The sequence below is a fragment of the Narcine bancroftii genome, chromosome 11 (genome assembly GCF_036971445.1).
Source record: "Narcine bancroftii isolate sNarBan1 chromosome 11, sNarBan1.hap1, whole genome shotgun sequence".
Taxonomy (NCBI): Eukaryota; Metazoa; Chordata; class Chondrichthyes; order Torpediniformes; family Narcinidae; genus Narcine; species Narcine bancroftii.
Window position 1 is genome coordinate 74354168 of NC_091479.1, and position 15145 is coordinate 74369312.

At 37.0% G+C, this 15145-nt stretch overlaps 1 protein-coding gene and 1 long non-coding RNA gene across 8 annotated transcripts in view; one reads left to right on the forward strand and one right to left on the reverse strand.

The window, feature by feature from the left end:
- Window positions 1–592: 592 nt before the first annotated feature.
- LOC138745915 (beta-parvin-like) overlaps window positions 593–15145 on the forward strand; it is a 71700-nt gene continuing 57147 nt past the window's right edge. Inside the window, exons 1-2 of one of the 7 annotated variants that reach the window (XM_069903442.1) lie at window positions 806–882; window positions 1710–1791. Coding sequence is in view for 6 of the 7 variants with exons in the window: in XM_069903436.1 (XP_069759537.1) it covers window positions 762–882 (121 nt within the window). In the remaining variant the exon portion in view is untranslated. Of the gene's footprint in view, window positions 883–1709; window positions 1792–14826; window positions 14942–15145 lie in introns of those variants that run through there. The other 6 variants (XM_069903436.1, XM_069903435.1, XM_069903440.1 and 3 more) reach the window with 6 other exon arrangements.
- LOC138745920 (uncharacterized) overlaps window positions 1460–15145 on the reverse strand; it is a 48369-nt gene continuing 34683 nt past the window's right edge. Inside the window, exon 3 of the long non-coding RNA XR_011346585.1 lies at window positions 1460–2174. This is a non-coding gene — a long non-coding RNA (uncharacterized lncRNA). The remainder of the gene's footprint in view (window positions 2175–15145) is intronic.

Genomic DNA, 15145 nt, shown 5'->3' on the forward strand with positions numbered 1-15145 from the left:
TGATCTTTTGTAGATGCCCCGGGACCCCAATTCCTTCATTTGTGAGCAACCAAGTTTATCATCATATACAATCAAGGAGTTATTTGCCGCAGCTTCCCAGGTACATAAAACACACAACCTAAAATCATATAAAAAGAGAAAAAATTAACAAGACCAATTACTGCACAAAATGTGCTAATAAAGGTTAGATGTAATTGTTCCATCATTAGGTTTTAGAACAGGAGTTGTCCAATATAGATGTAATTGTTCCATCATTGGGTTTTAGAACAAGAGTTGTCCAATATAGATGTAATTGTTCCATCATTGGGTTTTAGAACAAGAGTTGTCCAATATAGATGTAATTGTTCCATCGTTAGATTTCAGAACAGGAGTTGTCCAATATTGAGAAACTGCAGTGGTGTGAGATGAATTACTCTTCTCTGGGGAATTAATAAAAAAAAGCAGTTCAATCAATCTTAATTTTCATTCAACGGATTTGTTAAACTGATCAGCTGAATTTGGAAAGAAAATAGGAGGAGATCATGCACTGCCATGGCTCAGGAGGTCTCCAGCTGTTGGCTATTTCCCAATAGTGTCTAGTTGAGTGCATGGTCTCCTTCAACGCGCCACTGAAGCAGCGCGAGCAAGGCCGGGCGGAGGGACCGCGGTCGAGCCGCAAACCTGCGGCTGCGGGCGGTTGAGCCGCAATCCTGCGGCTGCGGGCGGCGCTGCTGCGGGAGGGCCGCCGGTTCTCGGCGGGGGAGCAATCACAGCGAAAAGGCATGGCCACCGCGCCGGTTCGATCTCCACCCACCCACCCACCGGCGAGCAGGATGAAGAAAGAGGAGTCGTTCCTGGGAAAGCTGGGAGGCACCTTGGCGAGAAAGAAAAAGGCCAGAGAAGGTGAGGGTCAGTCAGTGAGCTGGAGGCCGGCCAGCCGGCTGAGGGAGCTGGGGAGACGGAGCAGGGGAAGCGGCCGCCCTCAGGAGGACGAGCAACCCCGCGGAGATCCAGGAGGGCCAAATGCGAGTCCTCAACTCGGGGCCGGGCGAGAGTTGCACTCCCGATGGTTCAGCCGGTTGCCCTCGAAGCAGAGATTGAGAGATTTCTGGCTATTAGAGTGGGTTGTGGAGTCCAACGAGAATTTGCCCCTGTTCATGGCCATAAATTCTGATTCTGCGTGGTGGGGAAGCAGGCTCGAAGGGCTGAATGGCCCTCCCCAGTTTCTTTATTTCACTCCCACAGTCATCTCGTCTCTGCCCCCCATTGCTCAAAGCTTCTTTTGAAATGTGATTTTAAAAATCAGATTTCCCTCTTCTGGACTGCCTGTCTTTAAAGCTTGCATTGAAATAACTCCCCCCCCCCCCCCCCCACCCCCCATCCCCCATTGATGAGTGCTGAAGGTGCCAGGAACCTGAAATTAAAGAAAAGAATGGAGATCCCCGCATCCCCGCATTTCATTGGAATTATAAGCTAGAACTCTGTTGCCTTCCACAGATATGTCAAATAACTAACAGGCAGATTATTTCCAGCATTTTCTCTTTTTTCATGTTTTTATTCCCAATTTCTAGTTTGTATCAGTATTTTTTTTTAAATTCTTAAGTCTTAAATGCAGTGTTTTCTCGTTATTTCAATAGTAATTGTCTTCTGCATCAAGATAGGAAATCCAGGTATATTCTCTCGTATTTTAAAATATATTGAAGGAACTGGTGTATGATCATTTTATACAGGGGCTCACGAGAGTGCATCATTGTTTTCCCTTTCAAAGCAAGCATGGAAGGATTTGAATTCTTCAAGAAGAGATTTTCTCAGGTAATAATACAACCTTGTTTCACGTTATAGGATGAACTGGCGTGCTAGTCCTCTCACAGCTGGTGAGAGTCCATCCGAGACTTCGGCCAAGTCTGGAATTGTCTTTTTGCATTGGCAGTTGCCCTTGAAAGTTGTACCCAGACTTCCTGTATTTTTCGGAATCGCTTCATTTGAACACCACTGATCAGGTCTTCTACAGATTATGACAAATCTGTGAAGTGTTCATATTTAAGATTTTCACTTTGGCCAAGACCTTCATGTGCCTATTAATTGTCATTTGATTCAGTGTCCATTAAGATGGTATTTCACATTTGACTGATAAAATATAATAGCTGTCTTGTGAGAAAGATCTGCCGCTCTTCCATAGAAAAGAGTCTTTTATCCTGAAATAAAACAGAAAATGCTGGAAATATTATGCAGGTTAGACAGTGTCCATGGACATAGAGAAAGAGTTAGCGCTTGAGGTCGGTAGCATTTCTTTAGAATTGATATATGTGTTAGATGTTAGGGATAATGTTATTGTTGAAATGCAAAATATTTACTCATTTTTGCAGCCAGTAGGAAGTCTGCTTCACTTCACCTGGAACTGTTAAAGGTCTCCATTAAGTAAACCAAAATGTTTATGTGAAACACCATATTTGATTTACCAAGTTATTACATTCTCCTTTAAATCCCACATGGTTGTAGTTTTTTTTATAATTATTGGAAATATTAAAAATACATGATAAGTATGAGTAAAGATTTGGGAGTAATTGAACTGTAAGATATTGTATCTAGTACACAATTTCACATTGCAATAATAGAGGAACCATAAATGGTTTTTAAGCAAGAACATTTAATATAATGATCACTGACATTTGCTTTTTGAGGAACTTGTGCAAGTTGGTTATTGTGTTTTCACACATAATGATAATTTCATTTTAAAGTAATTTGTCAGTTCAATGCTTTTAGATGTCTCGAGAACAAGAAAGGGTTTTTTCTATACATAAGATTAGTAAATCCTATTTAATGCCATATTTTACATTTTAATTTTGTGTAACCATGTTTTTTTTAAAACTTAGCAGACATTCTAGGTAGGTGAGCCCCTCCTCACCTCCCCTCTGCAGCACAGTGGGGAGATTTAGTGGTGTCCCAGGTTCAGTCCTTGATTGGATGCTGAATTTGTGGAGGTTGCATGCTCACTCTGTCACTGCCTGGTTTTCGTCCAGCTGCTCCAATTTCCTTTCATGTCCCAAATGCATGCAAGTGGGTCAGTTTATTGGTAATTCTTAAGTTGTCCCAATCACCCTAATGTGTGGGTGAGTGTTAAGTCTGAGAGTAGTTGAGGAGAACGAAATAGGATTAGTGTAGGATTATCATAAATTGATGCCTGATATTGATGTGTGTACCTAGTGGTCTGAACAGCCTGTTTCTATACTCTATTGTGATAGTAATTCCTGAATTTGAAGTGATTGAGTTGGAATGGGGTAAAACTGGTCATGGCTCACGAAGCATTGTGGCTATTTCTTTTTCGTAATTTATTGTACTTAGAAATAAAATGCTTTTTAAAATTCTTTTAAACAGTTTCCTTTAAATATTACTTCAGAGCAGTTTTCTTTAACTCCATATTATTTTTGATCATGTTTCATTCAGAGGTGACTCTTCACAGGTGCTGTTTTTATTTCCAGAGTATTACTTTTCATAAAATTATTGCAAATACAATATGCCACCATTCTCAGGACAAACGATATTGTTCAAGTTGCAAAAAATTAATATACTATCAATTTACATATTTGTATGTTAAGCAAACATTATTACAATAAAACCCCTGGTATCCAGCACCTATGGGGGTAGGTAGATGCCGGATAAGTGAATTTTTCATTTGCTCGAGATTGCAGGTTGCACGATTGGCGAACTAACTACGAGGTGCACCAACTTTAAACTTCCACATTTTTTACCTATTTATTTTCCGCATTTTTTTTGCCAGTCGACTGAATTCCGGATAACGGGTTTTACTGTGTTTTTTTTAAACATAAGTTGTAGCTCTTCAAAGTATAATGGCATGTGAAAATTTAACTGTGACTTGTTCTTGTGGAACCATTATTACAGTAGCAGCAGACTTCATTGCTTTGTTACCTTGTTCAATTTTTATGTGTCATTACTGCTGCGAGACCTCTTTTACTGTTCATCATTTTATTAAGTTAAATCCATTAGTGCTGCAGACCTGGCCCTGCAGTGCAAGAATTATGGATGTTTTCTAATTGAACCCACTCTGATCAGAGAAGATGAGGAGCGGCCAAAGATTTGGTAAGTTAAAGGCAATAATACTGATAGTTTTCCAATCTTCAAAATAGTGATCAAGATATGCTGGTTCAGAGTAAAATAAGAAGTGTTTTAATTATTACAAAGTTCTTGTCAAGAAAATTAATTGGGACTATTTTGTACTAATGTATAATTCTAAACTGCATAGACAACCAACAACCTATTACCATAAGCAAAGTATAATTTACAAAGTGTCCTTAACCCCAGTGCAAACAACATGATCTGAATTAAAAATGGCAATCCTTGAGCACTCAAGCTCATGAAATGTCTCTGAGAGCAGTTTGCAAGTATGTAGTTTGGATGATGATGTTGCACTTTTTCTGATAGAATTATAAAATAATTTTATAATACAGTAATACAGTATATATCCCCTTTAATACAGTATATTTCCCCTTATCCAAAGTTCTGAATACTGAAAAGATCCAAAAACAGAACTTTTTTTTAGCACTACCATGATGTCACAAGTTGAAAAATATTTATAATCCGACTTGTCCATGTGGGGCTCTGTTGGCGCTAATTTTGTAATAACAGAATCAGCCGGGAAGACAGAGAAGCAGGCTGGAATCTCGAGCCATTGGTGAGTGATTGGAGGAAGTTGATGGGTCATGCAGCACATGGGAAGTATTTAGATGCAAGAGACAGCCCTTAAACCAAAGGGCATGAGTGCCAATTGTCCACATTTCAGGTAACTCCCTCCCCAGCATCATCAAGGAGAGTGGCCTCTCAGGCAGAAGCGGGGACCTTGGGCTCCTGGGCAGGAGCAAGGACCGTAGTCAGGATTGGCAGTGGTGAGGAGCTTTCGGGGATCTGCAGCAAGAGGGAATATTTGGGAACTGGCGATGGTGTTGGGGACTGGCGACAGTGGTAGTGAGGTGTCAGGGACCAGCGATGGCTGATGCTACTGCTGCTTTGGGGTTTTTTCAGTTTTGTTCTGATAACCGAAAAATACCCAAAAATTGAACAACGCCTGGTCCCAAGCATATCGGATACAGGAAAAATGTACACTATATTGAGGTTCTCTTGAAAATATTTCAAACTACAGAATTCTGGGTTTGTATCCCTCTTTGAACAAGGGGAATGAAAGGGGGAGGAGTGGCAGGGAAATATCATGGCTCTGCTCGGGCAAGACAGACCAGAGTGCTTGTTGACTGAGGCTATGTGGGTGGAACTGAGGAACAGGAAGGTATGACCACACTCGTGGGGTTGTATTATTGACTGCCAGACTGACAATTGGAGGAGGAAATCTGTAGAGATAGCAGACAGCTACAGTAAACATCAGATTTTAATTATCCACATATTGACTTGACTTGGGCTCCCATACTGTAAAAGGGCTCGATGGCTTGGAGTTTATCAAATGTGTTCAGGAAATTTAAAAAAAAATTGATATATAGAAAAACCAACTAGAGAGAGTGTGTAATACTGGATCTCCTATTAGGGAATGAGGCTGGACAGGTTTCAGAAGTATGTGTGGGGTAACATTTTGGGTCCAGTGATCATAATGCCATTAGTTTCAAGTTAATTATAGAGAAGGATGGGTCTGAACTTTGGGTTGAGATTCTGAATTGGAGAAAGGCTAATTTTGGGGAAATGAGAAAGGATCTAAAAAGCGTGGATTAGGAGAAGCTGCTTTCTGGAAAGGATATGCTCAGTAAGTGGAAGACCTTCAGGTGAAATTTTGAAAGTGCAGGGTTTGTATGTTCCTGTTAGGATTAAAGGCAAAGTAAACAGGCATAGAGGGAAATTGGGAATCTGGTTCATAAGATATAGATGTATAACAGGTATAGGCAACCTGGAACAAATGAGGTATTCAAGGAGGATAAAAAATGTAAGAAAAACAAGAAAGAAATCAAGAAGGCTAAAAGAAGACATGAAGTTGCTTTGGCAAACAATGTGTAGGAAAATCCTAAGGGTTTTTACAGGTACATTAAGATGAAAAGGTTAGTAAGGGACAAAGTTAGTCTTCTTGAAGATCAGAGTGGTTGCCTATGTATAGAGTCAGAAGAGATGGGGAGATCTTAAATGGAAATAAAGAGTGAGGTCATGGAACCTATAGAGATTAAAGAGGAGGAAGTGCTTGCTGTCTTAAAGCAAATAAGGGTGGATAAATCCCCTAGGCCTGACAAGATACTCCCTCAGACCTTAAGGGAAACTTGTGTAGAAATTACAATGGCTCTGGCAGAAAATTTTTTTTTTCAAAACTTTATTTATTAATTTTAACATATGAAGAAAGTAAGTAATTCACGTACAGAAAAAATACAAAATAAAGTAATACAAGTACAAAGTAACATAGTTAATACAATACCAATCTAGGCATCTCCCCCTAACAACTAAAAACTAAGAAACCCCCACGATAAAGAGTGAAGAATTAATACTATTAGTATAATTAAAAAAAATAAAAAATATATATCTTAAAAAAAAGATCGATATATATAAAAAAAACCAAAAAAATATTAAGTATTAATTATTAATCCAAAAATTTTTTATTATACAAGAATATATATGAAAAAACAAAAACAAAAAGAACTTAAACAAAAAAAACAACTAATAATAAAAAAACTAAAAAAAAGAAAAAAAAGAAAGAAAAAAAAAGAAAACATATATATAGAAAAAATATATAATAAAAAAAGTTTTTTTAAAGAAAAAAATTAATTCAAACTTATTTAAATTGTATCTAATCAATAAATGGGGTCGACTTTAACTCATAAAAAGACATCTTATCTTGTATAGAAAAAGATATTCTTTCTATAACCAAACAAAACTTCATCTCTGAATACCACCTATCTAAAGACAATACATTTCTATTCTTCCAAGTAATCGCTATACATTTCTTGGCCACTGCCAGCGCTAAGTAAATAAAAGAGATCTGGTAATTATCTAATTCTAAATCAATCAACGGTTGCATATTCCCTAATAAAAATATATCAGGGTCTAATACAATATGAAGATTATATAAATTATTAAATACAGATTGAATACCTTTCCAAAATTGTTGTAACCGATCACACAACCAAACAGCATGTAAAAAAAGTAGCAGAAACCTGATCACAACGAAAACAAAGATCTGACTTACTAAAACCAAATTTTTTAAATTTTTCGGGTGTTGAATATAATTGATGTATAAAACTATAATTAATCATCGCCAATCTAGCATTAATCAATTTTCGAACACTATTACGGCAGATTTCAGACCAATCTTCTTCAGTTATTGTTAAACTTAAATCTTTTTCCCATTTCATTTTATCTTTATCCCAGTCTATTTTACTTTCACTTTCCAACAAAATACGATACAAACCTGATATATAACCCTTTTTTGGAAATGAGTGCACATATTTCTCAAAATCAGTTTCAGACAGTAAATTCATTTGACGACCGCATACCTGTTTTACAAAAGATCTTAACTGATAATACACAAATATAGAATAACCACTTATATCAAATCTCTTTTGCAATTCTACAAAAGAACAAAAATGACCTTCTAAAAAACAGTCAGATAAATTATGTATTCCTTTCTCCTCCCATTGTTTCAAAATAGTATTAGATACCGTGAAAGGAACAAGTTGATTATTATATAATGGTAATCTTCCCGACCACTTATTTTTTAATCCCATTTTATGTAATTTACTTGTCTGTAAATTCATTAAATGTTTCAATATTGGTACATCATAAGTTCGTAACAAATTTTTCAGAAATGACTGCCAATTCTATCTGTGCCCAACTAGGCGTATCTTGTGTGGCCATTAATGCGCTAAGAAATCTAAATTGAGCTGCTTCATAATAAAATTGAAAGTTAGGTAGCCGTAACCCTCCAAATTGAAAATCCGTAGAAAATATTTAAAATGTTCTTCACTATGGATTGGAGGGTAGTTCATGTTTATTTTGTTTTTTTAATCAAAAAAAGACTCCAAAAGTAACCCTCAAAATTAGACCAGTGAGTCTGATGTTAGTAGTAAGTAAGTTTTTGAAAGGTGTTCTTCAAGATAGGGTATACAAATATTAGGATAGCTGGAAACTGATTAGGGATAGTCAATATGGCTTTGTGCATGGTAGGTCGTGTTTAAACAATCTTACAGTCTTTTTGAGGAGGTTACCAAGAAAGTTGAAGGAAAGGCTGTGGATGTTGTCCACATGGATTTTGGATTTTGACAAGGTCCCACGTGGGAAGTTAGTCAGAAAGTTTCAGACACTAGGCATTCATGGTAAAATGGTAAACTGGTCTACTATTGGGAGGTCAATATAGTGTACGTAATTTGCTCCTTTTGTTAAAATTTGATAAATTAGTTGACCGCCCTTCTTGGGTGGAAATAGAATTGAATTTTTCTAAATGTGTGTCTGTGTTGGCAGTCCTAGCATCCTTTTTACCTTAACAAGCAATTTGATGAGACTTCGCTTGAGAATATGGGCACAATTTAGAATTTTTTTTGGAATCCATAGTTTTTCTCGAGCCAGTCCTATTAGCTAATCATTTTTTTTTACCTTCTTTGTCAGATGCAGGTTTTAGTGGTGTAGACTGGGTATCAAAAATTTTAAAGATCTTTTTATTCAAGATAATTTCACTTCTTTGGAACAATTTTGGTCACAATTTAAATGACCTAATGATCATTTTTTTCAGCTATCTACAAGTCAGACATTTTGTTCAGTCCAAGCTCTCTTATTTTTCCATAGATTTCTGAAACAAACATTCTTGATTTACTTTTTGACTTTTAATTTGCTCATTGAGGCTTGTTACGAGCCCAGAGGCCCCCAAAACTCAGTAGCAATAGATATTCACCAAGAATGGTTACTTAAACAAAAGTTGCTTTTAATTATCTTTAAACATGAAAATAGAATAATTATTAACTTCTAATTCCAAGAGCATGTGTGTGTGTGTGTGTGTGTGTGTGTGTGTGTGTGTGTGTGTGTGTGTGTGTGTGTGTGTGTGTGTGTGTGTGTGTGTGTGTGTGTGTGTGTGTGTGTGTGTAAGTTCAGGAAAGTTCTTTGGTTCACAGTCCAATCTCACTTCTCATTCTTCCAAGTTCACTGGTTGCAGGCAACTCTTGTACTGTGCACAAAATTTAACATTTATAAAGTTCACTAGGCTTTAGTGCTTGAAAGGTAAATGGTTACCACTCAGGAAGATTCTTGTCGGTTTAGAGAGAGATTTGTTATTCCAGGACATCTACAACTGATGTACTTCCATCTGCCACTCCAGTGTCCTGCTGATGAAACTTGCCCCTTCTGAGTTCTCCAGATGATAACTTCTTTCTTTCAGGTCTACACAGAGTGCCTTTTGTTTCTCTTATTTCAAGTGAAACATTGGGCAGCCAGCCAGTCCTCTCCTCTTGTATGGACCACAAGGGTTTTGACCAAGCTGAACTAAGAAGTCACAAGCTATCTCCAAAATGGGTTTTTTTCCACAAGCTTGCCAGCTTATGTTCTAGCACTGTATTCTCTCTCTCTCTCAGAGAAAACCTGTTTTTTTTCTCTCTGTTTGAAAAACCAAATGACACTCTTAGAACAGCAAACTGCACTCAGAAAGCATGCGGCTCTAGACCTAATCCTCCCAAGTTCTTTCATCTGTTGCTTTTCAAAACAACAATTCATCAGTGAAGTCCCTTGGGCACTTTTCAAAGTTTTTGCAAGGGCACTCCAAGCCAGACATGTCTGGCATGTCCAGTATTTTAAATGAGATCTTTTTTTGAAGTGTTTGGTCGTGACCTACACTAAAAACCTGCCACAACTTATCTCCTTTAAAACTTATCTATATACAATATAAAATACAACTTAATCTATCACAGTATATTATTCAGACAAATTATGAAGATAAAAATTCAAAAGGATCTGAGAATATTTTTACTTGGTAATATATATGAAGAAGATATGAAATTGAAGTTGGATAAATATAAAGAAAAATTTCTTAATATAGAAATAGCAGTAGCAAAAAAATGTTGCAGTGTCGCGGAAAACAGAAAATTTTATAATGATGGACAGATGGAACACAAATACAAAATTGTATACCATTAGGAAAACAAAATTACTTATAAAAATTCCCAAACTGATTCCTTAAATTATAAGATTTGGGAACTATATATGGAATTTGTTAATCAAAGCTCATCCGCATCATCCATATCACCCACATCTCTCAATCAATAATCAATTAGGAGATATATAGTTATATCAAGAGAATACGATTAGCAATTAAATATAGTCTAAGTGTTTTTTTCCTTTTCTCCTTTTTTTTTCTTGGGGGAGGGGGGTTTTGTGGGGGGAATATATATATATATATATATATAAAATGAGGCATCAGGGATTGGTACTAGGGGCATTGTTGTTTGTCATTTATATCAATGATCTGGATGGTAATGTGGTAAATTGGATCATCAAATTTGCAGATGACACAAAGATTGAAGGTGTTGTGGACAGTGAGGAAGCCTTTTAAGGCTCTCAGATAGATCTGGACCAGCAGGGAAAATGGGATGAAAAATGGCAGATGGAGTTTAATGCAGAAAAGTGTGAGATGCTGCATTTTGAAAGGACAAACCAAGAAAGGATACACAGAAAGGATAATCTAAATGGTAGGGCACTGAGGAGTGCAGTAGAACAGGGGGATCTGGGAATACAGATACATAATTCCCTGAAGGTGATGTCACAGGTAGACAGGGTTTTAAAGATGCTTTTGGCATATTGGCCTTCATAAATCAAAGTATTGAGTATAGGAATTGGGATGTTATGTAAAATTGTACAAGACATTGGTGAGACCAAATTTGGAGTATTGTGTGCATTTGTGATCACCTAACTAGAGGAAAGATATCAATAAGATTTAAACAGTGCAAAGAAGATTTACTAGTATGTGCCCAGACTTCAGGAACTGAGTTATGGGGAACAGTCAAATAGGTTAGGAGTTTATTCCCTGGAGCATAGAAGAATGAGGGGAGATTTGATAGAAGTATTTAAAATTATGAGAGTTCTAGACAGAGTAAATGTAAATAGACTTTTTCCACTGAGGGTAGGAGGGATGCAAGCTGGAGGACATAGGTGAAAGGTTTAGAGGAAACAATAGGGGGAACTTTTCATGCAGATAGTGGTGGGAGTATAGAACGAGCTACTAGCGGTAATGGTTAATGCGGGCTCAATTTTAATTTTTAAGAAGAATTTGGACAGGTATATGGATAGGAGGGGTACAGAAAGCTATGGTCGGGGTGTCGCTCAGTGGGACGAAGGAGAATAATGGGCACAGATTAGAAGGGCCAACAGGCCTATTTCTGTGTTGCATTGTTTTATTAGCTTACCAGCATCCCTCTCGATGTCTCTTGGCACCGTCAAGACATGTTTCTGCCGCCTTTTGTGCTACAGCCTGAACCATGTTTATTCCGCACCAACCATACTATGTTCAGTTCTGTCTACCTTGTGAGAGAATAATTGTCCCTGGAGGGTTTGCAACATGAACTTTACAGAATGCTCAAGGTTAAATTACAAGAAAATATTGTAAAAATTTGGGTTGCATTCTGTATATTTTAGAGGATAAGGATTGGTTTAATTAAATATTAAAGGGAACTAATATCAGCTGATATTGAAATCAATGATTGGAGGCATAATCTAATAAAGAATGAGGTCTTTGAGGAGCGATGATACAAAATGCATTCATGAGTAAACGTAGTCAAAATTGAGCATATGTTTGGATGTAGTAATTGATCAATCATTCATTTTAGATGAGGCTATTAGATTTTTATTAACCAGCATTATTAAGGGAAAAGGCAGGTACGTGGATTTAAATTACAGATGTTAGAGTGGTGGAACAGATCTGACTGGCTAACTGCCTGTCTTGTAATATCACCTTGTTCCTGATTGAACTTGTACCATCTAATAATGACAAAATCTGGCAAAATATTTATTTTTTCAAAATATTTTTCTAATAAGCCAGATTTTGTCCCCACTGTAAACTTAATACGTCATTCTAAACTAGTGTAGGCCATTGATGGAAGTAATTAAAGTAAAACATTTCATATGCTTGAAATCTGAAACAAAACTAGAAAATGCTGTAATCACTCAGCAGATCGTACAGTTTCAGGATCATTGATTGTTTATTTGGGTCATTGACCTGAATCACTGACTTTGCCTCTCTCTCTACAAATGTTGCCTGACTCGTTGATACTTATAGTTTATTTTCTGTTTTTGTTTCATTGAAGTGTATGGGACTCTATTGTGAATCTTGGGAATATTGTTGAAAACTGTCAGCCATTCTAACAAAAAACATCCTTTTTTTTTTACCCACCTTTAGCTCATTCTGTAACAACATTCACTTTCTCCTCAATTGATGGTCATCCATTGTCTCATTCTTCCAAATCCACTTGCTTGATAGCCTTCTAAAAATCCACATCATATTCTCAAAAACTTGTACAAGTCTGAAAATCCGGACTGCTAAATCTGTTCAGATTTTTGAATTTTCCAGATTCTTTCCCAATTACATCCAATTAACTAACCTACGCCCCCTGTACGTTTCAAAAGGTAGAAGAAAACTGGAGCCCCAGGAGAAAACCCACATAAACTCGGGGAGAACATACAAACTTCTTATCGACAGGGCAAGATTTGAACCCTGGTCCTGATTGCTGGCATTGCACTAACCGCCTCGCCAACCTTGCTGCTCCAATGATAAATAACGAAGAAATTATAGTTTATTCATTAGCAAATATAGCATGCTTAATTTATCATAATGAGCAGATTTAAAGAAAAATAATGTCAAATAATGTCAAATAACGGTTGCTTGTTGCCACTGTGCTTACAAATGCACGCACACAAAAACCCACTAAATTTAGAAAGTTTGTGAAGTCCGCGTACTCAGGCGTTCTGGATTTCTGGCATCTGGATTTTTGGACTATAATGGAATATATATTTGGGAGATAATTGGTAAAATTATAGTTACATACATACACACATTTTAAAACCAATTTTATTTGAAATACTGAAGAATTCGTGTTCAGTGGACTTCATAGAAACTCTGGAGAATGGTATGCACATTTCACAAGTTGCTGGTTGAAATGATGTCATCACATGAATCGACTGGTGACAGGGCGTCTGTGTTGAACACTTTTACAAGGCTTCTGACCTTTCTGCAAAATGCACAGAAATGACACTCCTGATTAAGTTTGTTTTCCTAAAACAAAAGATAGGAGTAAAAGACCAACTCCCATTGTTTGCTGGAGAAGGTGGGGGTTTTGTGGCAAGTGAGAGAGTCACATGGGCTATCTAGCAGTTGGAAGATGAAGAGGGAAAGAGACTGAACAGTCACAGCTGAAGCCAGCAGGAAGCTTGTTGGAATTGAAACATAAAGCTCCAAAGCGGCAGATGGCTGGAAGTGCTATCTGACTGATGTTTCTCTTGGAATAAGAGGATCAGAAAGGAACTTAGTGGTGGTAGCCTGAAAGAAAGAGGTTATCATCTGGAGAACCCTGATGGGGCAAGTTTCATCAGCAAGACATTGAGGTGACTAATGGTGGTACCTCAGTTGTGGAAATCCTGGAACAACAAACCTCTCTGCAAACCCCCAAAGAACCTTTCTGAGCGGTAAACATTTACCTTTTGAGCACCAAACCCTGATGAACTTTAGACATGTTAAATTCTGTGCACAGTATAAGAATTGTCTGCAACCAGTGAACTTGGAAGAATGAGAAGTGAGATTGAACTGTGAACCAAAGAACTTTTCTTAAATTTACACACACATCATACATGTGCACTTAGAATTAGAAGGGGGTTAATTTGGATTAGTTAAGTTAATAGAGATAAGTTAAAGTTTGATTCTGTTTTTATGATTAAAGATAATTAAAAACAACTTTTGTTTAAGTAACCATTTTGTTGCGGTGAATATCTATTGCTGCTAGATTTTGGGGTCCTTTGGGCTTGTAACAGGACTTCTGTTAACAATGAACAGCTGTTGGTTTAGCACTAATCCATTGTAATACGCTGGCAACCTGAAAACAGTCAATTTATTTTGTCTTTGTCTTTTAACCAATCCTTCATCCAGCTAATATGTCCTAATTTTGTATAATCTGTGATGTGGTATCTTTCAAATTGTGGTACCTGTGTCAGTGATTGGGACCGGGGTTTGAATGTTCGCAATCTTTCATCCAGCTAATATGTCCTAATTTTGTATAATCTGTGATGTAGTATCTTTCAAATTGTGGTACCTGTGTCAGTGATTGGGACCGGGGTTTGAATGTTACGCTGTTTGTAAGAAGTTTGTACAATCTCCCAGTGTCTGCCTGAGTTTTGCACAGGGGCTCCAGTTTCCTCTCACCCTTCATAATGTACCAGGGGTACAATTGTAGGTCAATTGGATGTAATTGGGCTACATGGGCTTGTGGGCCAAAAAGGCCTGTTACTGTCCTGATGTCTAAATATAATGTAAAAATATTTTTAAAATTATATTTAAAATGTCTTTCAAATAGCTAGATATTCCATATATTACATTTCTACGAGTAGCTTCCTTAAAAAAAGATTTTGGACTATTTCCTTGTGTATGATCATGCTATTCCAAAATAGCAAGCGGGTAGAGCCAGACAATGATATACATGTATTCAAGATATCAGCCTCAGTGATGCTTCTTGACAAACTTCAGTTTCTATCTTTCTAGCAGTCTTCCGTATTTTTCTGCTGTTTCATTTATCTCACTGAAAAGTTTTGTTTCTTTATTTTGGTAAACTTCCTGTGTGTGTTCAGATATATAGAGTTTTCTTGTCATGGCAATTTGTGCAATGCCCATAAGTAACGCTTACAGTCATAATGCAACAGTAAAAAGGAGAAACAGCAGTTTGTTGCTGTCCTACAGTTTAATTCCTACATTGTTAGCATTTTCTGCGTTGAAGACATTCAAACAAAAGTGAGTAAACCACAAATCAAAATGATCAGCTTCAGCAGCTTGACTGAGATAATTTTTGAAAAATATATATTTTAATATGCTTTTTGCAGAAAAATAGAACTACTTTTGAGTCAGATGAGATTATATTTTCTGGATTTATGTTCTCCACTTATGGAGCTTGGTATATTTATGTTTTAGATTAAACATTGAACATTATGGAATCCG